Source organism: Hypanus sabinus, chromosome 6, assembly GCF_030144855.1.
Source record: "Hypanus sabinus isolate sHypSab1 chromosome 6, sHypSab1.hap1, whole genome shotgun sequence".
Taxonomy (NCBI): domain Eukaryota; kingdom Metazoa; phylum Chordata; class Chondrichthyes; order Myliobatiformes; family Dasyatidae; genus Hypanus; species Hypanus sabinus.
Genome location: NC_082711.1, coordinates 7756912 through 7782119, shown reverse-complemented (window position 1 = coordinate 7782119; position 25208 = coordinate 7756912). Strand labels below are relative to the sequence as shown.

The following is a 25208-nucleotide window of genomic DNA, read 5'->3' as shown; positions in this document are numbered from 1 at the left end:
ACTATTCTCTTGGAAAAGCAGTTCTTCCTCATCTCTGTCCTAAATCTACTCCCCTGAATTTTGAGGCTATGTCCCATAGTTCTAGTCTTACCTACCAGTAGAAACAACTTCCCTGCCCTATCTTATTTATCCCTTTCATAATTTTTTATGTTTCTATAAGTTCATATGTTTATATGTTTTTATATGTGCAAGACCAGGTCTCTGTGGTAAAGAAGGCAAATGCAATGTTGGCATTTATTTCAAGGGGAATTGAATATAAAAGCAAGGAGATAATGCTGAGCCTTTATAAGACACTAGTCAGACTGCACTTGGAGAATTGTTCACAGTATTGGACCCGGTACCTCAGAAAGGATGTGTTGTCATTGGAGAGAGTCCAGAGGAGGTTCATGAGGATGTTTCCGGGAATGATGGGGTTAACATATGAGGAGCATTTGGTAGCTTTGGGTCTGTACTCACTGGAACTTAGAAGAATACAGGGGGCATCTCATTAAAACCTACCAAATATTGAAAGGACTAGATGGGGTTGATGTGGAGAGGATGTTTCCTATGGTGGGATTAGCCAGAACTAGAGGGCACAGCTTCAAAATTGAGATGCGACCCTTCAGAACACAGGTAAGGAGAGATTTTTTTAGCCAGAGAGTAGTAAATCTGTGGAATGCTTTGCCACAGACTGCGGTGGAGGCCAAGTGTGTGGGAATATTTAAGGCAGAAGTTAATAGTTTCCTGATTGGTCAGGGCATCAGAGGATATGGTGAGAAAGCAGGTGTATGGGTTTGAGTGGGATCTGGGATCAGCCATAATGGAAGGGCGGAGCAGACTTGATGGGCTGAATGGCCTAATTCTGCTCCTATGTCTTATGGTCTAATGAGACTCACTCAATGTTTCAGGACCAGCTTCCTCCCCTCCGCCATCAGATTTCAGATTGGACAATGAATCCATGAACGTGACCTCACTACTTCTTTGCTCTCTTACTTAATACTTGTGCAATCAATGGGAAGTAAGTAAGTAAATTTCACCAAAATGTGTGTCATATTTATAAAATTACTGAAAGCCAGTACATAACAATTTGTTGGAGACCTTACTTTCCGCAGTGGTCAACTGATATTTGTGTGGTTCCTTCTCTTGTTGAACTCTGGTGCAGGCCTGACTTAGAAGCTGCTGAATTAACGCAGGGCTCAGTTGAACAAACTTGCTTTGGGAAATCATCTCATTGGCTGCAATCTGATGGATCGCCATTATTTCACTGGAACTAAAACATTTCTACAAACAGAATGAAAAGAGGTAAAGAAATAAGAGCCAATCAGTTCATATTCTACATTGAACTTACAAACTTTCTAAATATATTTTGTTTGGAAGATTAGGTAAAGATTGGTCAACTGTCCAACAATCTCTTTGACCCCCTACGATCGGGCAGGAGGTACCAAAACATTAGGACAAGAACAGTCAGGATGGGAAACAGTTTCTTCACCCAGGCCATGAGACTATTGAACTCCCTGCTCATTATGTGTAGAGCACCAGTGGCATTATACTGTTTACCTTTTAACTTGTATCATATATGCGCATCATTATTTGTTACTTTATTTGTAGTACTATTACTTTATGTGTTTTGTGTAAGTGTCATATGCACTGTGTTGTGCACTTTGCAGGGAGGAACGTTGTTTCATCTGGTGGTATACGTGTGTATGGTGGAATGACAATAAACTTGAACTTGTAATTAAACTTCTTGGCAAACATTTCTCTGCCATCAGATTACTGAATGGGCAACGAACCCATGTACAGAACCTCACCATTTAGTTTACATATTTTGCCCTCTTTCTGCACTACTTAATTAATTTAAAAATTTATATGTATTTCTTATTGTACTGTAATTTATATTCTTTATTATTGTGTATAGCAATTTTGTTCCTTAAGTGTTATCTCAAATAATCAGCTGCCCCAATAAACTGATGGCCCAACTACACTGTGCTTGGAATGAACAGTTTTTGAATAATGCCAGTTGCGTGTGTTTGTGTTCAAAAGCAGTGATTTTTGAGAAATAATCAGCAAGAAAATTCAGAACTGTTTTGCTCACCACGGTTTCAAGCACTCAGGCTTGGAATTGTCAGAAATGTCCAGGAGTGAAATTGAAATAACTTCACCACTTCAACAATTTAGGAACTACAAAGAATTTAAAAGGTATCTGCAATTATCTTGAATGTTACAATGAAAATGAAGATTTGGGTAATTGGGCAGCCACTTAATTGAGCTAAAATGTATTGGTCCTGAAATGCTCTAATTAACCTGAATCCACTGTATTTCTTCCTGAAGTGCTTAGATTAGCAGATGGAGGGAAATGGAAAGTTAATGCTTCAGGTAGAGATCCTCAAGAAACTTGACTGTTCATTTTCCCCTGTGGGTGCTCAGCATTTGCTCCGGATTTCCAGCACCTATAGTTTGTCTTGTGAAACTGAACTATAATACAGCTCTGCCCTCTGGTGGTCAGATAACTTTCCTAACATTCCCAGATGCATGAAGTTCTGTGCAGTGAACATTGTAAGAACAGTAGTATCTCCTGCTTAAATCAAGGAACTTAGAAATCACTTACATACACATGGTATGATTAATAAATTTAAATTGGGGAACATTAATAAGAGTGGTTAGCTCAACGCAACCACAGCTCAGGGCATTGGTATTCAGAGTTCAATTCTGACGTTATCCGTCAGGAGTTTGTACATTGCTCCCCATGAATGCATAGGTACTTATTTATAAAGCCATGCAGTCATAGAGAGAACATACAAATTCCTTACAAAAGGTGCCAGGGTTGAATGACCTGAGCTGTAAAAGTGTTCACTAACTGATAGGCTACCGTGTAATTATCCCTCATTCCTCTGACCTGAAATTAGTGTGGGTTAATCATCAGAGAACAGCCTCTCATTCCATTCCAGAAATCAATGTAGTGAATCCACACTACTACTTTCATGCTACCTTTAGATACCGATTTAGAAACTTCATACACACTGATCCAGCTGTGATCTTACTAAAACCCTGTAAAGTTACAGCAAGATAGCATTCTCCAATCTCCCTTTCTATTAAGGCCAACCAATTACCTGTCTAATTGTTTCCTGTACTCATATTCATTACTCAGCAGACCAGTTTACCTGTGTACCTCTACTATTACTAGTCTTACACTGTTTATAAAGGGTTCTTTTCTTACCAAAGTAATTAACTTCAATTGTTTTCCACATACCACTGCTTCTGCAATTCTATAAATAGTTTATATCACTTTGCTATCACTGCAGGACTTTGATACATCCAGGATAACTGAGTGGGCAGGAAAAATCATGGTGGATCCTATCCACCCTGAAAACTGCCTTTTCTGATAGTTCTCTTCTGGACTTTCTTCCTCCAATCAACCATTCCAGTTTGAGCCCCACACCCCTTTCTATCTCTTTCCTCAGTCACTGGAAACATTTTAAACCACTTTTTATTTATTGAATAGGCCCTTCTGGCCTTTCAAGCCGTGCTGCCCAGCAAACCTGTGATTTAATTTACAGTGACCACAGTGTCAGAAAACAGAGTACCCAGAGGAAACCCACGCGATCATGGGGAGACAATACAAACTTCTTACAGACAGCATTGGGAATTGAACCTGGGCCCCTGGTACTGTAAGTTGTTGTGCTAATCACTCTGCTATTGTGCTGCCCCCTACTGGTTACATTGTAAATACATGCTCATATTTACGGCCATTTTATTTCATATCTGTATTTTAACTTCTAACTTCATTGGCTTTATTTTATATATCATGATATATCATTTATTTAATTCTTTATAATTGTTTAAACAACGTTATTTTTTGTTGCATGTCACACCAACGCACCACAGCAAATTCCTAAAACGTGTAAATATATCTGGTGAATAAAGATGATTCTCCTTAATCCCTTACAGCCAGAGAATAATACAGCACAGAAACAGGCCCTTTTGCCCAGCTGGTCCGTGCTGACCACAGCATTCACCCTGCTATTCCCAGTTGCCCATGTTTGGCCCATAAGCCTCCATGTACCTATCCAAATGCCTTTTAAATAGTGTAGTTGTATCCACCATGACCACTTCCTCTGGCAGCTCATTCCAGTATTCACTACCCTCCATGTAAATAACCTTCCTCTCAGGCCTCCTTTAAAAATTTTGCCTCTTATTTTGTATCTGTGCTGTCTAGTTTTGGACCCCTGACTCCAGGGGTTAAAAAGATTATGACCATTCCACCTCATCTGTACTCCTCAAGATTTTATAAACTTCTCATTCTCCAGGTCACCTCTCATTTTCCAAAATGTCAAGGAATAAAGATCCAGCATTTTCATATTAGACCATGAGACATAAGACAGGCTATTTGGCACATCACCTCTATCCTACCATGGCTGATTTCGACAGCCTGGATGGGTCGGAGAGAAATTTTCCAGATTTTTTCTCCTCAATTGGCAAATCATTTTTCTGTTCCCCCGGGTGATCACATGGGTTTGGGTGGAATGAATAATAAAATAAAATGGGCGGCATGGTGTCCTGTTGGTTGGCACTGTTGCCTTGTGGGATTCGGTGAAAACTAGAGTTAAGATTGGATCAGCCATGATCTTGTTGAATGGCGGAGCAGGCTTGAGGGGCCGATTGGCCTACTCCTGCTCCTATCTCTTGTGTTCTTATGTTCTTATTATCCCTCTCAACCCTACTATCCTGCTTTCTCCCCGTAACTTTTGATGCCCTAGCTAATCAAGGAACTAGCAACCTCTACTTTAAATATACCCGATGATGGCTTCCAAAGCTGCCTGTGGCAATGAATTCCATGGATCACCTCCTTATGGAGAATTCCAACAGCAGTTTTTGGATTGTGATTAAGGTGGAAGTTCTGGATAAATTTTTATTTCATGTACCCAGGAATAAAGAGACTGGTTGTAACACCCTTTACTGACTACGCTCAAATCTCAGGACACCATATCAACTGGAACTTGACCGGTCCATGTGACTCATTGTGAAATCTGCTTCTTCCAGAGGTTACTCTGATAAGTCTTGTTTCTAAAGATCATGATCACTGAACCCTGAAACTGCTGATGCTGAGTATCCTGGCAAATGGGCAGTAAAAACTGATAGAGCAGTATTATTACGGACGAAGTTTTGGGGTACTTGCAGGCACATGATAAATTAGGCCAAAGACAGCATGGTTTTCTAAAGGGGAAATCTTACCTGACAAATCTGTTGGAATTATTTGAGGAAATAACAGGCAGTATAGACAAAGGAGAATGAGTGGTTATTGTTTACTTGGATTTTCAGCAGGCCCTTGACAAGGTGCCACACATGGGCTGCTTAACAAGCACAGTTAGAAAATTGTTTGACTGGCAGGAGGCAAAGAGTGGGAATAAAGGGCTCTTATTGTGGTTGGCTGTCATTGACTAGTAGCGTTCCACAGGGGTTTGTGTTGGGACTGGTATTTTTTAAGTTATAAGTTGATGTGGATGAAGTAATTGAGGAATTTGTGGCCAAGTTTGCAAATGGAATGAGGAAAGGTGAAAGGTCTTGTAGTTCTGAGGAAGCAGGATCTCTGCAGAAAGACAGATTAGGGGAATGAGCAAAGAAGTGGCAGATAGAATGCAGTGTAGGAAAGTGCTGATCATGCACTTTGGCAGAAGGAATAAAGGCATGGACTAGTTTCTAAATGGAAAAAAAAATTCAAAAATCAAAGGTGCAAAGGGAGTCATCATGCAGGATTCCCCAAAGGTTAATTTACAGGATGAGTCAGTGTAAGGAAGGCAAATGGAAAGTTAGCATTCTTTTTGAGGGGGCTAGAATACAAGAACAAGGATGTAATGCTGAGACTTTTTAAGGCATTGGTTAGATTGCCCTTGGAGTATTGTGAGCTATTATGGTCCCCTTATCTAAGAAAGGATGTGCTGGCATTGGAGAGGTTCTAGACGAGGTTCACAAGAATGATCTCAGAAATGAAAGGGTTAACATGTGAGGAGTGTTTGATGGCTCTGGGTCAGTACTTGCTGGAGTTTAGAAGAATGAGAAGGGGTTTTATGAAACCTATCTAATATTGAAAGGCCTAGGTAGATTAGATGTGGAGAGATGTTTCCTGTAGTGGGGGAATCTAGGACCAGAGGTCACAGCCTCAGAATGAAGCGACGTCCATTTAAACCAGAGATGAGGAGGAATTTCCTTAGCAAGAGGGTAGTGAATCTGTGGAGTTCATTGCCACAGACAGCTGTGCAGGAGTCATTAGGCATATTTAAGACAAAGGTTGATTGATTAAGCAGGGTGTCAAAGGTTATGGGGAGAAGGCAGGGGAATGGGGTTGAGGGGGATAATAAATTAGCCATGATGGATTGGCAGACCAGACTTGATGGGCTTCTTGATGGACTTGATGGTTTTATTATCAAAGTACATATATGTCACCATTTGCTGCCCGACATTCATTTTTTGCAGGCATTCACAGTAACTACAAAAAAACGCAATTTGCTGCCGATACAACCATTGTTGCTAGAATCTCAGGTGGTGACAAAAGGGCGTAAAGGAGTGAGATATGGCAGCTAGTGGAATGGCACCACAGCAACAACCTGACACTCAACATCAGTAAGACGAAAGAGCTGATTGTGAACATCAGGAACGGTAAGACAAAGGAATACATTTTCCAATCCTCACAGAGGTGGAGAGAGTGAGCAGTTTCATGTTCCTGGGTGTCAAGATCTCTGAGGATCTAACCTGGTCCCAACATATCGATGCAGCTATAAAGAAGGCAAGACAGTGGCTATACTTTATTAGGAATTTGAAGAGATTTGGCATGTCAACAAATACACTCAAAAACATCTATAGTTGTACCGTGGAGAGCATTCTGACAGGCTGCATCACTGTCTGGTATGTAGGGGCTACTGAGCAGGACCAAAAGAAGCTGCAGAAGGTTGTAAATCTAGTCAGCTCTATTTTGGGCATTAGCCTACAAAGTACCCAGGACATCTTTCAGGAGCAGTGTCTCAGAAAGGCAGCATCCATTATTAAGGACCTCCAGCACCCAGGGCATGCCCTTTTCTCACTGTTACCATCAGGTAGGAAGTACAGAAGCCTGAAGGCACACATTCAGTGAATCAGGAACAGCTTCTTCCCCTCTGTTATCCAATTCCTAAATAGACATTGAATCTTTGGACACTACCTCAGTTTTTTTTAATGTGCAGTATTTCTGTTTTTGCACATTAAAAAAAATCTATTCAATATACATAATTGATTTATGTATATAAATCAATATACATAATTGTGTATATTATGTATACATTCTGATTCTGATTCTGAGTCAATGAAAGACCACACTCAACAGGATAGACAAACAACCAATGTACAAACAACAACAAGCTGTGCAAATACACAAACATAAAAATACTAAATAAATTAAAATAAATAAATAAATAAATAAGCAATAAATATTGATAATGTGAGTTATCGAGTCCTTGAACGAGAGTTCATAGTTTGTAAAACCATTTCAGTGTTGGCATGAGTGAAGTTGAAGTTATGCCCTCTTGTTGCAGATCCCCTTATTCTTTGCACACTCATGTGCAGTGTAAGAGCCTCTTAAACATCACTATCATATCTGCTTTTAACAGATTCACATTTATTCATTATATGTGCTTTGAAATATATGGTTGTTAGTGTGAATCCATGCAAGGATTGCTAAGGGCAGCCTGTAGTGTTTCCACTCATTTCTGCACCAACATTACCTGCCCACAATGTTCAGCACTACAGCTCAAGGCACCTGCCTGTCCATGGCACCTACCACATTGTATGTAAAATAAAAACTTGCCCTGTACGTTCCCTTGAAACTTTTCTGCTCTCACCTTTAATGCATGTCACTTCATGAAGGATTCCACCCACCCTGCTCACGAACTGTTTGTACATAGCATCCACACCAGGACCACCAGACTCAAAAACAGTGACATTCCCCAAGCAGAAAGACTGATCAACATCTCCAACCACTAACCCCCCCCCCCACACCCCCGACCACCACTCCTTTATCATTTCCTTGTGTACAAGCACTCCTGTACCTATTATCACTTTATGGACAGACAAGCAATCTATGTATGTAAGTTATTTTATGTATTTATGTTTATAGTGGGTTTTTTTACTGTTGGGTTCTTAATCTTATTGTGTTTATTTTTGAACTGCATTCGGGAAAGGGGACTAACTTGGATATGGGATCTTGACTGGCATGGACTGCTTGGACTGAAGGGCTCTTTTTGCATGCTATGAGCTCCCCTCAGCCTCTGACACTCCAGAGAAAACAACCCAAGTTTGCCTCTTCTCTCCATATTCTCTAACCCAGGCAGCATCCAAGGTGAAACTGGAACTACACTCAACAAGGAGGAGGGAATTACTGTAAGGTGCAGAGCATTACCATGTCCCAGGAACTGTCCTCATCCCCCTCCTCCTGGCCATGACTTGGCAGCTGGTTGGACCGATGGCCCTGAGACCTCTCACCCGAGTGGTCTTCACTATGACTTCCACTGTTCTCTTGGTGTTGATGCTCTTGGTTATTGTGAGCTAAACCAATTTTATCCATCAAGTCTTCAAGTTCTGAAAGAAAAGAACATCTGCATTTATACACTCGCTGGTCACTCTGTTAGGTACACCTGTACACCTGCTCGTTACTGCCACTATCTAATCAGCCAATCATGTGGCAGCAACTCAGTGCAGACATGGTCAAGAGGTTCAGTTGCTTTTCAGATCAAACATCAGAATTGAGAAAAAATCTGATCTAAGTGACTTTAACTGTGGAATGATAGTTGGTGCCAGATGGAGTGGTTTGAGCATTTCAGAAACTGCTGATCTCCTGGGATTTTCACATACAGCAGTCTCTATGGTTAACAGAGAATGGTGCAAAAAAATATCCAGTAAGTGACAATTCTGTGGGAAGAAACGTCTTGTAATTGAGAGAGATCAGAGGAGAATGGACCGACTGGCTTGAGCTGACAGGAAGGCAACAGCAACTCAAATAACCACATGTTACAACAGTGGTGTGCAGAAGAGCATCTCTGAATGCACAACACGTTGAATGTTGAAGTGGATGGGCTGTGGATGTCCATGAACTACACTCAGTTGCCAGTTTATTAGGTCCAGGAGGTACATGACAAAGTGGCCACTGAGGGTATAATTCCTTTACCCAACACTGATCTGATTTCCTGCTCATCCTAATCTACCACAGGAGGTCCACTCTGTTCACTGCTGGAGTTTAATGTAGGCAACTGTAATGTTGTTCCTTTTGATGGAAGAAGGAGAAAGCTATCATATAAATGGTGAAACACTAGAGAGCTGCAGCATAACATGATTTGGGGCTCATTATACACAGATCTAGCACGCAGCAGCATCAGGTTATAGGGAAAGTCAGGAAGCATGGTATCCAAGGAGATTTGGCTGCATGGATTCAGAATTGGCTTGCCCATAGAAGGCAGAGGATAGTTATAGCTGGAGCATATTCTGCCTGGAGTTTGGTGACCATTGGTCTTCCACCTGGATCTGTTCTGGGACCCCTACTCTTTGTGATTTTTATAAATGACTCAGATAAGAGAGTGGAATGGTGGCTTAGTAATTCTCAGATGATACGAAGGTTGGTGGTGATGTGCAAGGTGTATAAGGTTGTCACAGGTTACAACGGGACATTGAGCTGACATGAGAAGTGGCAGATGAAGTTCAATCCAGAGAAGTGTGAAGTGATTCACTTTGCGAGGTTGCACTTGAAGACAGAATACAAGATTAATTGCAGGGTTTTTAGCAGTGTGGAGGAACAGAAGAATCTTGGGGTTCAGTCCCATAGATCCCTCAAAGCCACTGCGCAAGTTGATAAGGTGGTTTAGGAAGTGTATGGCGTGTTGTCTTTTATTAGTTGGGTGATTGAGTTTAAGACCCACAAGGTAATGTTCAGTTTCTTAAAACCCTTAGACCATCATGTTCAGTTCATGTCATCTCATTATAGAAGCTTCAGAGGGAATGCAGAGGAGAGTTATGCTGTCTGGATTAAAGAGCATGCTTTATGAAGGAAGTTTGAGCAAGCTAAGGCTTTCTTTTTGGTGTGAAGGAAGATGGAAAGCAACTTGATAGAGATATATAAGATGATAGGAGGCACAGACAGAGTGGATATCCAGCACCTTTTTTTAACAGGGCAGCAATGGCTAATTCTAGAGGACATGCTTTTAAGGTAATAGGAGGATACAGTAGAGATATCAGGGTAAATTTGTTTTTACATAAACAGTGGTGGGTGCATAGTATGTACTGCCGGGGTGGTGGTAGGTGCAGACACATTAGGGTCATTTTAGACACTCTTAGATAGGCACATGGATGATAGAGGATGAGGGTTATGTTTCAAGCTGAGATCCTTCACCAGGATCCAGTTTGAAATCCTAGTTACAGTGGCAGCCTTGGTCTCCCAGGACAATACATCTGTACATGTCACTATGAATCAGAAACTGAACAGAGAAGGTTTTCCTTACCTGTCCCAGTGAGATTCTGGTACATGTGAAATATGAAGTTAAGGAAGTATTCAGGCCTTGGCAATAGGTATCGGAGTAAGCAGTCTCCTCTTAAGACATGGTAAAGTATTACAGCAGAAAAGTGGCCAACATTAATTCCTGTCGTCCCATTGGACACCAGCTCGTACTCTTCTATGATTTGAGTGGAGTTGACACAAGGCTAGAGATGAAAAAAAAATTAGTTATCGAACATTACTATCAAACAAACATCCTGTAACAACCAACACATCTTCCTTAATCATCTATTCTCTCCAAACTTTTCTGAGGAATATTTATTTTTCCCTTTCTCCATCATCTTTCCCTGGTGCAGAGAGGGAATGGGATAGAATCATTGAGCACTACAGCACAGGTACAGGCTCTTCAGCCCATCTAGTCCATGTTGATCTGGTTTTCTACTAAATAGATAGATGGTGAAGAAAAATTTACACCAGATTGAGAACATAATCATTCCTCCAAAGTGCAAGTTCAAAGTTCAAAGTAAATTTACTATCCAAGTACGTATATCTCACCATATATAGCTCTGAGATTCATTTTCTTGTTGGCATCTGTTGTAGAACAAACAAGCACAATAGAGTACAATCCCTCTTACAAAGTGAAACCCAGCGACATAGGTGACAACAAAGCTTTGCTTCCAGATGAGCTCAATGTATTCTACGCTCACTTTGACTGTCAAGGCATGGAGGAACCTTCGCAAACTCCCACAGCCCCCCACTGACCCTGTGATTCCAGTCTCTGAGTCTGAAATGAGAACATTCTTTAGGAGGGTGAATCTGCGGAAAGCTTCTGACCCAGATGGGGTACCTAGCAGAGAACTAAAACCATGTGCTGATCAACTGGTTGGAGTGTTCACTGAGATCTTTAACTTTTCGCTTCAGCAGTCTGAGGTACCTACCTGCTTTAAGCAGGCTTTAATTATACCAGTAACTAAGAAAAACATGGTAACCTGTGTGTGATGAACTGCTTTGAGAGGTTGGTAATGAAATATATCAACTCCTGCCTGAGAAGTGACTGGGATCTGCTCCAATTTGCCTTTTGGCACAACAGGTCCAGAGCAGATGTTGTCTCATTGACTCTTCACTCAACCCTGGAGCAGCTGGACAGCAAAGATACATACATCAGGATGTTCTTTATCCATCACAGCTCGGCATTCAATATTATCATCCCCTCAAAACTAATCAATAAGCTTCAGACCTTGGCCTCAATACCTTCTTGTGCAATTAGATCTTCAATTTCCTTACTTGCAGACTTCAGTCAGTTCAGATTGGTAAAAACATCTCCTCCATAATCTTCCATCAGCATAGGTGTTCATCTCCTTATCCCCCTGCTCGACTCACCTTATTCTTCTGACTGTGAGGCTCCAATGCCATATTTAAGTTTGCTAACAACACCACTCGTTTTGGCTGAACCAAAGGTGATGATGAATCAGCATATAGGATGGAGATTAAAATCTGGCAGAGTGGTGCCACAACAACAACCTCAGGACCTAAAATGCCTGATTCAGGAACAGTTATTATCCCTCAGCCGTCAGGCTCTTGAACAGATAGGAATAACTTCACTCAACTTCACTCACCCCATTACTAAACTGTTCCTACAATCTATAGACTTACTTTTAAGGATTCTTCGTCTCATGTTCTTCTTCCTTATTGAGTATTTATTAATTTATTATTATTATTTCCTTTTTTTCTTTTGCATTTGCACAGTCTGTTGTCTTTTGCATAGTTGCTTGTCCATCCTGTTGGCTGCTGTCTTTCATTGATTCTATTACGTAACTTGGATTTACTGAGAATGCCCACAAGAAAGCAACTCTCAGGGTTGTATGTAGCGACATATATCTACTTTGATAATGAATTTACTTTGAACTATGAATTTTTAGGCAATGAAAAATCATTTACAACCAAAACAGATAAACAACCAATGTGCAAGTACAAAAGAGAAAGTAATAATAATAGATAATAAGTACTATAATAAATATTGAGAACATGAGGTGGACAGTTCATAGGTTGTGGGAACAGTTCAATGTTGGGGTGAGTAAAGTTATTCTCTCTGGTTCAAGAGATTGATGGTTGAGAGGTGATAACTGTTCCTGACCCTGGTGGCGTGAAACCTGAGGCTCCTGTGCCTCCTTCCCGATGGCAGCAGTGAGAAAAGAGTATGTCCTGATGCTTTCCAGCGACAATGCTTCATGTAGATACACTCAAAGGTCCATTCAAGGACTTTAGTGCTTATATACCAGGCTGTGATGCAACCTGACAATATAATCTCCACTACACATCTGTAGAAGTTTGTCAAAATTTTAGATGTCAGGCTGAGTCACCCAAGCTCCTAAGGAAGTAAAGGTGCTGCTGTGCTTTTTTTGTAATTGCACTTATGTGCTGGGCTCAGTACAGGTCTTCCAAAATAATAACACTAAGGAATTTAAAGCTGTTAATCCTCTCCAGGTCCAATTATGTCCCCAGTTTCCTCATATTAACCATTTTCATGTGTATGACGTTGAGCTTTTTTGAGTGACTTAAGAAACCAAGAATACTACCTCACTACTTTGCTGTCTTTTTACACTATTTAGTTACTTTTTATATATTTTTATTGCAACTTATACTAATTTTTATTTTATTTTACAAGCTGCGTCAGTGATAATAAACCTGATTCCGATTCTGATCAATTTTGCTAATTATTTTAGTGTCGTGCAGAGTTCGAAGTTATGCTGACAATACGTTATTGAATAAAGGAAAAAGAACAAACTGCCACGTGTTTATTTTTACTTACCTGACCTTTGTCCACTGTCAGATAGCTCTTCTGTATTTTCTGCAGTTCCTCTTCCACTAGGCTATGGGTGAGCTTGGGGATTTGGCTGGTATCAATTGCTGTCAATAGTTTCTCTGTGAACACCATTGTTTCCTTTTCCCACTGCTTGGCTTGTATGTCCTGGCACACTCTCTGTGGGTCAGTCAGAAAGAGCAGCAAGCCAGGAGAGATTTGGAAAAACTCATCAGGTGTCAGTGTTCTGCTGCCACTGTCATTCTTCCCAGCAAGTTCAAAGACATCATTGGCCAAAAAGCACTAGTTAAAAGAAGAGAGATAGAATAGTTAACAAACGGTAAAGTTACTTTCTTAACCACAAGAGATTCTGCAGATGCTGGAAATCCAGAGCAACACACACATCTTAGAAGGATCTCAGCAGATCAAGCGACATTTATGGAGAGGAACAAAGAGTCGCTATTTCAGGCCCAGCCCAATCATCAGTTATTTTCAATGTTCCGAGATGCATATGACAAATTAAGCTATGGGGTAAAAACTGTTTTTGAGCCTGCTGGAGCATACTGTCAAGCTTTTGCATCTATCACCACTGTCTTGGCCATGTTCACTTCTTGATGCTGCCAGGAGGCTGGAGATACAGGAGCCTCAAGATTCAACAACAGCTTCTTCCCCATTGTTATCAGGTTCTTGAAGCAGGCCCTGCAGTCCCGACAATACATTGGACGCACATGAAAACACAGGAGAGAATTTGTATTATGCCCAAAAGATGGTTGAGCTCACTGGGAGGAAGTCAATTTTGGATTGGGTGTTATGTAATGAACCAGATTTGATCAGGGACCTTAAGGTAAAGGAATCCTTCAGAGGCAGTGATCATAATATGATTGAATTCACCCTGCAGTTCAAGAGGGAGAAGCTAAAGTCAGATGTATCAGTACTGTAGTGGATTAAAGGGAACTACAGAGGCATGCGAGAGGAGCTGGCCAAAGTTGATTGGAAGAGGAGGGGACGTGAGCAGAGATTATGGCAGAACAGCAATGGCTGGAGTTTCTGGGAGCAATTCTGAAGAATACATGCATCCCAAAGATGAAAAAGTATTCTAAAAGGAGGATGAGGCAACTATGGCTGACAAAGGAAGTCAAATACAGCATAGCAGCGAAAGAGAGGCCATATGATATAGCAAAAATTAATGGGAAGTTAGGGGATTGGGAAGCTTTTGAAAACAAAGAAAGGCAACTGAAAGAAAGCCATAAGGAGAGAAAAGATGAATATGAAGGTAAGCTAGCCAATAATATCAAAGAGGATTCAATAAGTTTTTTTCAGATATCTAAGGTGTAGGAGAGAGGAGAGTGTGGATACTGGACTGCTGGAAATTGACGCTGGAGAGGTGGTAATGGGGGACTACAAAATGATGGATGAACTTAATGAGTATTTTGCTTCAATCTTCACTGTGATTGACATTAGCAGTATTCCAGAAATTTGAGAGTGTTGGGGGCAGAAGTGAGTGCAGTTACTATTACTGAGGAGAAGGTGCTTGGGAAACTGAAAGGTCTGAAGGTAGATAAGTCACTCAGACTTTATGGTTCTGAAAGAGGTGGCTGAAGAGACTGTGGAGGCATTAGTAATGATCTTGCAAGAATCACTAGATTCTGGAAGAATGGAAAATCACAAATGTCACTCAGGACCAAGATGTTACATGACACAGTACAAAAACTAGACTGAACTACGTAAAAAAACAACACAGAAAAATAACTACACTAAATTACAAACCTACCTAGGACTGTATAAAGTGCACAAAACAATGCAAGCATTACAATAAATAATAAACAAGACAATAGGGCAGTAAAGTGTCAGTCCAGGCTCTGGGTATTGAGGAGTCTGATAGCTTGGGGGAAGAAACTGTTACATAGTCTGGTCATGAGAGCCCAAATGCTTCGGTGCCTTTTCCCAGACGGCAGGAGAGAGAAGAGTTATAGAAATTTAAGTTTATGTTAACTTACACTCAGTGGCTAGTTTATTAGGTGCACCTGTACACGTGCTCATTAATGCAAATATCTAATCTAGTGTGACAGCAACTCAATTTATAAAAGCATGCAGACATGGTCAAGAGATTCAGTTGTTGTTCAGACCAAGCATCAGAATAGGGAAAAATGTGATTTCAGTGACTTTGACAGTGGAATGATTGCTGGTGATAGACAGGGTGGTTTGAGTATCTCAGAGACGGCCGATCTCCTGGGTTTTTTATGCACAACAATCTCAGTCATCAATCTTCACTGTGGAACAATGCAACAGTCTTCACTAGCAGAGTGCCAGATGTTGAAGGGTGTGAGGGAAGAGAACTGAGTGTAGTTACTATTACAAGAGAGAAGGCGCTCAAAAATCTGAAAGATCTAAGGGTACATGAGTCAACTGGACCAGATGAACTGCACCCTAGAGTTTTGAAAGAGGTAGTGGTAGAGATTGTGGAGGCATTAGAAATGATCTTTCAAAAAAAACCATTGGACTCTGGAATGGTGCCAGCAGACTGGAAAATTGCAAATGTCACTCCACTCTTTAAGAAAGGAGAGAGTCAACAGAAAGGAAATTATAGACCAGTTAGCTGGGATCTCAATTGTTGGGAAGATATTGGAGTCAATTGTTAAGGATGAGGTAATGGAATACTTGGTGACACGGGACAAGATAGGACAAAGTCAGCATGGTTTCCTTAAGGGGAAATCTTGCCTGATGAACCTGTTGGAATTCTTCGAGGAGATTACAAGTAGAATAAAGGGGATGTTGTATATTTGGACTTTCAGAAGGCCTTTGAGAAGGTGTCATACATGAAGCTGCTTACCAAGTTAAGACCCATGGTATTACAGGAAAGTTACTAGAGTGATTAGAGCATTGTCTGATTGGTATGTGGCGAATGGAAATAAAAGAATCCTTTTCTGGTTGGCTGCCAGTGACCCCTCCACAGGGGTCGGTTTTGGAACTGTTTCTTTTTATGCAGTATGTCAATGATTTAGATGGTGGAATAGATGTCTTTGTTGCCAAGTTTACAGATGATACAAAGATTGGTGGAGGGGCAGGTAGTGTTGAGGAAACAGGTAGGATGCAGAACGACTTAGACAGATTAGGAGAATGGGCAAGAAAGTGGAAAATGAAATACAATGTTGAAAAATACGTGGTCATGCACTTTGGTAGTAGAAACAAATGTGCGGACTATTTTCTAATTGGGGAGAAAATCAAAAAATCTGTGATGCAAAGGGACTTGGGAGTCCTTATCCAGAACACCCTAAAGGTTAACTTGCAGGTAGAGTCAGTGGTGAGGACGGCAAATGCAATGTTAGCATTCATTTCAAGAGGTCTAGAATACAAGAACAAGGATGTGATGCTGAGGCTTTATAAGGCACTGGTGAGGCCTCACCTTGAGTATTGTGAACAGTTTTTGGCTCCTCAACTAAGAAAAGATCTGCTGGCATCGGAAAGGCTCCAGAGAGGTTCACAAATATGATTCCGTGAATGCAAGGGTTATCATATGAGGAACATTTGATTGTTCTGGGTCTGTACACACTGGAATTCAAAAGGATGAGGGGAGATCTCATTGAAACCTTTCGAATGTTGAAAGGCCAAGACAGAGTAGATGTGGAAAAGGTGTTTCCCATGGTGGGGGCTTCTAGGACAAGAAGGCACAGCCTTAGGATAGAGGGGGATCCATTCAAAACAGAGAAATTTCTTTAGCCGGAGGGTGGTCAATTTGTGAAACTCATTACCACAGGCAGCTGTAGAGGCAAGGACAGGCAGAGTTTGATATGTTCTGACTGGACACAGTATCAGAAGTTACAGGGAGAAGGCTGGGAGTGGGACTGAGGAGGGGGAGAAAGGCTCAGGCATGAGTGAATGGTGGAGCAAACTCGATGGGCCAAATGGCCTAATTCTGCTCCTATGTTTTATGTCTGAGGTACACAATAATGTGGCCACTGAGTGTATGTTTGTCATTGTTTGGATTTACTGTGTTGTTGCTGCAGAAGCCAGTTTTCATGGTGTTGATACATTGTATGACAACAAACTTTAACTTGGCAGGGAAACCATATTAATGAATCACACAGTACTGAAGGGAACCAACTTGTTTAAACAATGCCTTTACCTGTCACAGTTGCCAAGTTTTAGGGCACTATTCCCTTCTTAACCCAGAAAGTCAAATTGCTGTGAACTGCAGAGTTGGTTAGACATTAACTGCATCTGGCAAAGGTAATCTGCAGATTTCCTCAAGCTCATAAATCTTTGGCACCAGTTCTGTAATGATCTCTTTTTGATTATAGTTAGGGCTACATTGCACTCAATTACAAACTACTGAGTTCAAATAATAAATCTTATGAAGTTAGGGCATAAACTTCAACTTGGGACTAACTTTTATTTGGTCTGGAGAATAAATTGCAGCACTAATCCTATCCTGGCACTATACTACAAGGTAATTGGAAAACCGTATTGTACTCTTAAAAGTAGACCTTGCCCCATTAGACACGAATGTAGTATCTTTATACTCTGTCCTCACACAGGTGCCTGTTGAACAACTAGATGCAGGATTATAAAATGATTATAAAATGCAGGATTATAAAATACAGGAGCAGAATTAGGCCATTTAGCCCATCGAGTCTGCTCCACCATTGCATCATGGCTGATCCATTTTCCCTCTCAGCACCAGTCTTCTGCCTTCTCCCTGTATCCCTTCATGCCCTGACCAATCAAAAATCTATCAACCTCTGCCTTAAATATACCCAGTGACTCAGCCTGCATAGCCGCTCTGGCAACCAATTTTATAGATTCACCATTCCCTGGCTAAATAAATTCCTCCTTACCTTCATTCTAAATGGACTTCCCTCTACTCTGAGGCTGTGTCCTCTGGTCTTACACTCTCCCACCAGAAGAAACATCCTCTCCACATCCACTCTACTGAGGCCTTTCAACATTTGATAAGTTTCTTTTGAATTCCAGTGAGTGGAGGCCCAAAGCCATTAAGCGCCCCCATATGATAAACATACCCCAATTTACATTGGTCTCACGAATGTAGAGGAGGCCACATCGGAAGCACAGGATGCAAAAGGTGATTCCAACAGATTCACAGGTGAATTGTTGCCTTACCTGTAGAGACTGTTTGGTGCCTGGAACGGAGGCGAGAGAGGAGTTGAATGGGCAGGTGTAGCATTTACCTCATCCTTCTCTCTAATGCGTAAAGTCCCAGCTCGCTCAGCCTATCCTCATAAGGCATGCTCCTGGTAAATCTCCTTATCTAAAGCCTCTACGTCATTTCTATAACTGAATATTCTGAGTGTGGTCTAACCAGGGATTTATAGAGCTGAACCATTACAGCGTGGCTCTTGAACACAATCCCTCGACTAATGAAGGCCAACACACCACATGCCCTCTTCACCATCCTATCAACTTGACGCAATGTGATGAGAAGATGAGTATAGGTGTCACAGCAACACTGAGGAATGTTGCTACATGTCTGTTGCCCTGTGAATTATTTGCAACAATTTGCTGTGTCATTCACAGGAAAGCAGAACAGATCCTTTCAATCATATCAGTCTCCAGATTTCTCTCAGAAACTTGCCCTCAAATGTTTTATTTTACTTAGGATCAACTTTATCCGCCATAGACCTTTACAGGTATTAGGAGTTTGCTGTGGTGTGTTGGTGTGACATGCAACAAAAGACAGTATTCAACGATTATAGCAAATAAAGAATTATATAGAAATAAATTAGAAATTGAGATTTGGATATGGGATAAAATATGCATAAATATATAAATACCAGCAATAATGTAAACAGCATTATAGAATGTGGTTTAGAATGTCTACAGTGCAGTCAAGGGACAGGGGTAATAGAGAGAGAGGGTGAGGGAGGGGCTAACTAGAATGGTTGGTCAGATTAATATTCTGGAGAAAGAAATTTTTAAGTTGGCATGAAGTTTCTGTTTTAATATCTGTATTTATTAACAAGGATATTCATTAGATAATATAAACAAATAAAACCGTTTTGTTGAACTGCACAAAAAGTATCTGTGGCAAGAAGAAGCAAGCCGAGCAGGTCAGGCAGTGTTCGTAGAGGGGTCTGCATTTGGCCAGTCTCTCACTCGCTGCCGTGCCAGAATGCTGCCGGGGTCCGGGGTCCTGGACAAGGTTAAATCAATGTGGTCTGTGGATTGGACTCTGCAGTTCACGTTATGATGTGCTCCTCGTTACTCCTTTTTTATTGCTACTTAATGCGATTTTAATCAGGCTGGACTGGCTCCGCAGCCTGCAGTCCATGAATGACATGGCGCTAAGCTGAACTAAACTGAACATTCCCAGACTGGTTCAAAGACTCTGTTCTTTGATGTTTTACATTTTGTGTGTTTTTCACTCGTTTTTTTCTGCTGCTTGCACAATTTGTTCTTTTCATTTCTGCATTGGGGATCTGATGTCTTTCTCTCTGAATGGGTTCCATGCTGCTTCTTTGTTTTATGGCTGTTTGTGGGAAGACGAATCTCAGGGTTGCATATTGCACACATACTTTGTTAATAAATGTACTTTGAATCTTTGAAATAGAATTTAAGTTCATGTTCATTGTCATGGGAATCCATACGCAGGATGTAAATGCAATGAAAATTAACTTTTTGCAACAGCAGCACAATAAATTACAAACGCGGCAAGGATAAATGAGCATGAACTTGGAGCAACGCACACAATGCTGGAGGATCTCAACAGGTCAGGCAGCATCTATGGAAATGAATAAACAGTTGACACTTTGAGCTGAAACCCTTCATCAGGACTGGAAAGGAAGGGAGAAGGTGCCAGAATAAAAAGGTGGGGGAGAAAAAGGAGCACATGCTAGAAGGCAGGATTTTAGCCTGAAACGTCAACTGTATTTTTTTCCACAGATTAAGTCAAGTCAAATCACTTTTATTGTCATTTCGACCATAACTGCTGGTACAGCACATAGTAAAAATGAGAATGTTTTTCAGGAACACGGTGTTACATGACACAGTACAAAAACTAGACTGAACTACGTATAAAAAAACAACACAGAGAAAGCTATACTAGACTACAGACCTACACTGGACTGCGTAAAGTGCACAAAAACAGTGCAGGCATTACAATAAATAATAAACAGGACAATAGGGCAAGGTGTCAGTCCAGGCTGTGGGTATTGAGGAGTCTGATAACTTGGGGGAAGAAACTTACATAGTCTTGTTGTGAGAGCCCAAATGCTTCGGAGCCTTTTCCCAGACGACAGGAGGGAGAAGAGATTGTATGAGGGGTGCATGGGGTCCTTCATAATGCTGCTTCCTTTGTGGATGCAGTGTGTAGAGTAAATGTCCGTGATGGCGGGAAGAGAGACCCCGATGATCTTCTCAGCTGACCTCACTATCCGCTGCAGGGTCTTGCGATCCGAGATGGTGCAATTTCTGAACCAGGCAGTGATGCAGCTTCTCAGGATGCTCTCAATACAACCCCTGTAGAATGTGATGAGGATGGGGGGTGGGAGATGGACTTTCCTCAGCCTTCGCAGAAAGTAGAGGCGCTGCTGGGCTTTCTTTGCTATGGAGCTGGTGTTGAGGGACCAGGTGTGATGCTGCCTGGCCTGTTGAGTTCCTCCAGCTCTTCATGTGTGAGGCAGATAAAATAACAGCTTTTAAAGGTGGTAGACAGGTACGTGGGTTGGAAGGTTTAGAGGATTATGAGCCAATCGCTGCCATAAGGGATTAGCCTGGATGGGGCATTTTGGTGTGGCTGGACCAGCTGAGCCAAAGGGTCCATTTCCATGCTATATGACTTTGTGACAAATTAATAGAACTTATGCATAATTTACACAATAAACTTAATGGCAATAACGTAAGTAGAGTGAAAGAAGAAAGAAGTGCAGTCTGAGGTAATATTAGTGGTTTTCACACTGAGGTGGTATCTGGGTTTTTCAGAGCACAAAAAAATTGCTGGAGGAACTCAGCAAGTCAGGCAGCTTCTATGGAAATGAATAAACTATGGAAATTAACTGTTGATGTTTTGGGCCAACACCTTTCATCAGGACTGGAAGGGAAGGGGTAAGATACCAGAATAAAAAGGTGGAGTGGGGGGAGGACTAAGAGGACAGGCTAGCGTGTGATAGGTAATGCCAGATGGTGGGTGTGGGGTCGGAGGGATGAAGTAAGAAGCTGGGAGGTGGGAGGTGGAAAAGGCAAAGGGCTGGAGAAGAATGAATCTGATAGGAGAGGAGAGTGGATCATGGGAGAACAGAAGGAGGAGGCGCTAATAATCAGTTGAGGGGAGGAGTTTAGATGCCAGAGTGTGGAAATGAAGAAGAGGGAAGGGGGAGGGGAAAATGACCAGAAGTTGGAACAATTGACATTCATGCATCAGGTTAGAGAATATGAGGTGTTGTTCCTTCATCCTGAGGGAGGTCTCATCGTGGCAGAAGAGAAGGCTGTAGCCCGACATGTCAGAACAGGAATGGGGATAGGAATTAAAATGGTTGGCCACCGGAAAATTCGCCTTCTGCGGATAGACTGCTGAGGGGCTTGACAAAGCGGTCCCTCAATTTATGTCGGGGCTTCATCAAAGTAGAGGATGTTGAGTGAAAGGAAAAAGACATAATATCTGAGGTAGTATTAGGGTTTTTCAGTTGACATTTTGGGTTAAGACCCTTCATCTGGTCTTTTCCTTCCACAGATGCTGCTGAACCCAAAGTTCCTCCAGCCATTTTCTGCTGCTGACTCTAGTATCTGGTGTCTCCAAAACCATTGGTGAATTATCAGTAGACCATTGTTGTCTCATGTGCTGAGGTACAGTGGAAAACACCGATACACATGAATGCAGTTTGGCTGTGTAGAGATGAACGGCAATTAAACCTGAACTTGAAAACCTGTTTTGCCTGCCGTCCATACCTGACACTAGATTACAACAGTGCAGTGAGGTTGTACAAGGGATAGGGCAAGCCCATAATGAGATAGGTTGTGAGGGCAAGAGTCCATCTTAATGCACTAGGGGACTAGTCAATAGTATTATAACAGCGGTATAGAAACTTAAAAATCAATAAAGTAAAATCTGGCTCAAAGGCTTCCATCAGAGTCAAGATGGTGCCAGTGAACAATGTCGATGTCCTGTAGACAGTTCACAAAACTGCTTATTTTATTTCTTCTTTCAACTGTGATTCTCCTACTAATGTGCATGCAATGGGAGCCAGTGATCTACATTTTGATGGAGTGTTTTGGGAACGATTGAGCGATCTGGTGCTTTGCCTTCTCTGAGAGCGTTTGGTGAGGTTGGGAGCAGAGTGTGTGGGCTGGTGGCCTAGAGGCAGGACTACAAGTCAATGATGATGAGCGGAGGATGGATGGGTGTTCTGCCTTTGACCGGTCTTCCTCTCCTTCTCACTAGCTGCTGTTGGAGGAAAGTGTGGAGGTCTTGGGTTCTATGTTGCATGGCTGTGCTCTTGCTTTGGGGGACTTTAAGGTTCATGTCACGTCTGTTCTGGATTCTGGTTACTCTTTTGTTTTGCTGTTTTTGAGCAGTTTGATCGAGGCAATTGGCAAGGACAAGTTAAGACTGGCTTTGTGGCTTGCAGACAGCTGTTGGCACTGCACTGAACTGAACTAAACTGAATATTACTGGACTCCTGGTTGGATGTTGATATTCTGTGTTGTTTGCTTGCTTTGTGCCGTTTGCGCAATGCGTTCTTTTTTTGAGCATTGGGTGTTTTTTTTTATTAGTTTTTTAATGCATTTTCTACATCGCTACAGATAGAAAAAAACACCCAATACAAAATGAAGAACATTAATACAGTGCAAAAATAAACATACAATAATAATATAATACAAAAAAGATAATTGAGAAAGCACCCAAGCTGAAGACATGTAAAATTAGTATCCTCCCCAAGCCCCGCAACAAAAAAGAACTCCAGACCAACCACAACACAATATAGAGAGTATAAATCAGGACATTCAAACCCCCAAAACTGTAAATACACTTAAAAACAGAAGATAATAATGCCTACTACCAAATAAAAAGGAGCTGAAAGCAAGGGACTGAAAAAAAAACCTTAGTTAGGAGGAAGGTTAAGAAAGTACTCAATAAAAGGTCCCCAGTGCTTATGGCACTTTGTATCCGAATTAAGAACTGAATAATGAATTTTTTCAAGGTCTAAACAGGACATAATATCATTAAGCCATTGAGCATGCGTGGGCGGGGCAACATCTCTCCATCTAAGGAGGATTAAATGTCTAGCCAGGAGAGAAGCAAAAGATAATATTCGACACTTAGTCGAACTCAAACGTAAATCTGTCTCACCCAAAAAACCAAGCAAAGCAATTAAAGGGTTAGGTTCTAAGTGGTAATTCAGAATATAAGATAAAGTTATGAAGACATCTTTCCAAATTTTCTCCAAGCTAGGACAGAACCAGTGCATATGAATAAGAGAGGCCTCGCCCCTTTTGCATTTATCACAAAGAGGACTAATACTAGGGTAAAATCGAGATAATTTAGATTTAGACATATGGGCTCTATGAACAATCTTAAACTGTAAAAGGCAATGGCGAGCACAAAGAGAAGTTGAATTAACCAATTTGAGAATCGAGTCCCGAGTCTCGTCAGATAAAGAAATATTTAAATCATGCTCCCAAGCCATTCTAATTTTATCCACAGGGGCATGCCATAAGAATGCTAATTTATAATGAATAAATGATATTAAACCTTTACCCAGTGGATTAATAGAAAGAAATAAATCCATAACATTTTTCTCAGGCATTTCAGGGAAGTTAGGAATTAAAGGATTAATAAAGTGTCTAATTTGGAGATATCTAAAAAAATGAGCATTAGGCAGACTGAACTTAGCAGAGAGCTGTTGAAAAGATGTGAAGCGATTATCAATAAAAAGATCTTCAAGATGTCTAATGCCCTTCCTATACCAATCATGGAATGTTGAATCATACATAGTAGGTAAAAAAAAGGTGATTATGTAAGATAGGACTAGAAAAGGAAAAACCATGGAAACCATAAAATTTCCTAAACTGAACCCATATTCACAAAGTGTGTCTAACAAGAGGATTAACAATTAATCTGGACAAACTACTAGGGAGTACAGAGCCAAGAAGTGCAGAAATGGATAAATCTTTGGTGGAACTCAACTCCATTGCCACCCAATTAGGGCACTCGGGTTGGCCATGGAAAAAAGACCAAAAGGTAGCACAACGTATATTGGCTGCCCAATAATATAAACAAAAGTTAGGTAAGGCCATGCCACCCTCTTTTTTAGATTTTTGGAGATAAACTCCATTAATTCTAGAACGCTTATTCTTCCACAGATATGACAAAAAAAATAGAGTCTAAGGAATCAAAAAAGATTTAGGAATAAAAATTGGAATTGATTGAAGTAAATATAAAAATTTAGGGAGAACATACATTTTAACAATGTTAATACGACCTACCAAAGACATAGATAGAGATGACCATTGTAACAGACTCTGTTTTGTAGTATATCAAAGATTGGCAAAATTTTCACGAAAAAGATCTTTAAACTTCCTTGTGACTGTAATCCCAAGATAAGTAAATTGATTATGAACTACTTTAAAAGGGAGGTCACGAAATGTTAATTCTTGTGCTTCTTTATTAATTGGGAAAAGTTCACTCTTATGTAAATTAAGTTTATAGCCAGAAAACTGGCTAAACTGATCAAGAAGTGAGAAGATTGGAGGTAAGGATGTAGACGGATTTGAAAGAAAAAGTAATAAGTCATCAGCATAAAGAGAAACTTTATGCTCAACATCCGCCCTCCAAATCCCGGTCAATTCAGGACAGCTTCGAAATGCTTTCGCCAAAGGTTCTATAGCCAAATCAAAGAGAAAGGGACTTAAAGGGCATCCCTGATGGGTGCCATGTTTGAGGTTAAATAACCGGGATTTCTGAAAATTAGTCAA

At 41.0% G+C, this 25208-nt stretch overlaps 1 protein-coding gene across 1 annotated transcript in view; it reads right to left on the bottom strand.

Moving 5' to 3' along the window:
- slc39a4 (solute carrier family 39 member 4) overlaps positions 1-25208 on the bottom strand; it is a 59134-nt gene that overhangs the window by 21291 nt on the left and 12635 nt on the right. Inside the window, exons 2-5 of the mRNA XM_059971303.1 lie at positions 13293-13586; positions 10491-10689; positions 8402-8580; positions 1083-1260 (exon numbers count right to left, since the gene is read on the bottom strand). Coding sequence (XP_059827286.1) covers positions 1083-1260; positions 8402-8580; positions 10491-10689; positions 13293-13586 — 850 coding nt within the window. The remainder of the gene's footprint in view (positions 1-1082; positions 1261-8401; positions 8581-10490; positions 10690-13292; positions 13587-25208) is intronic.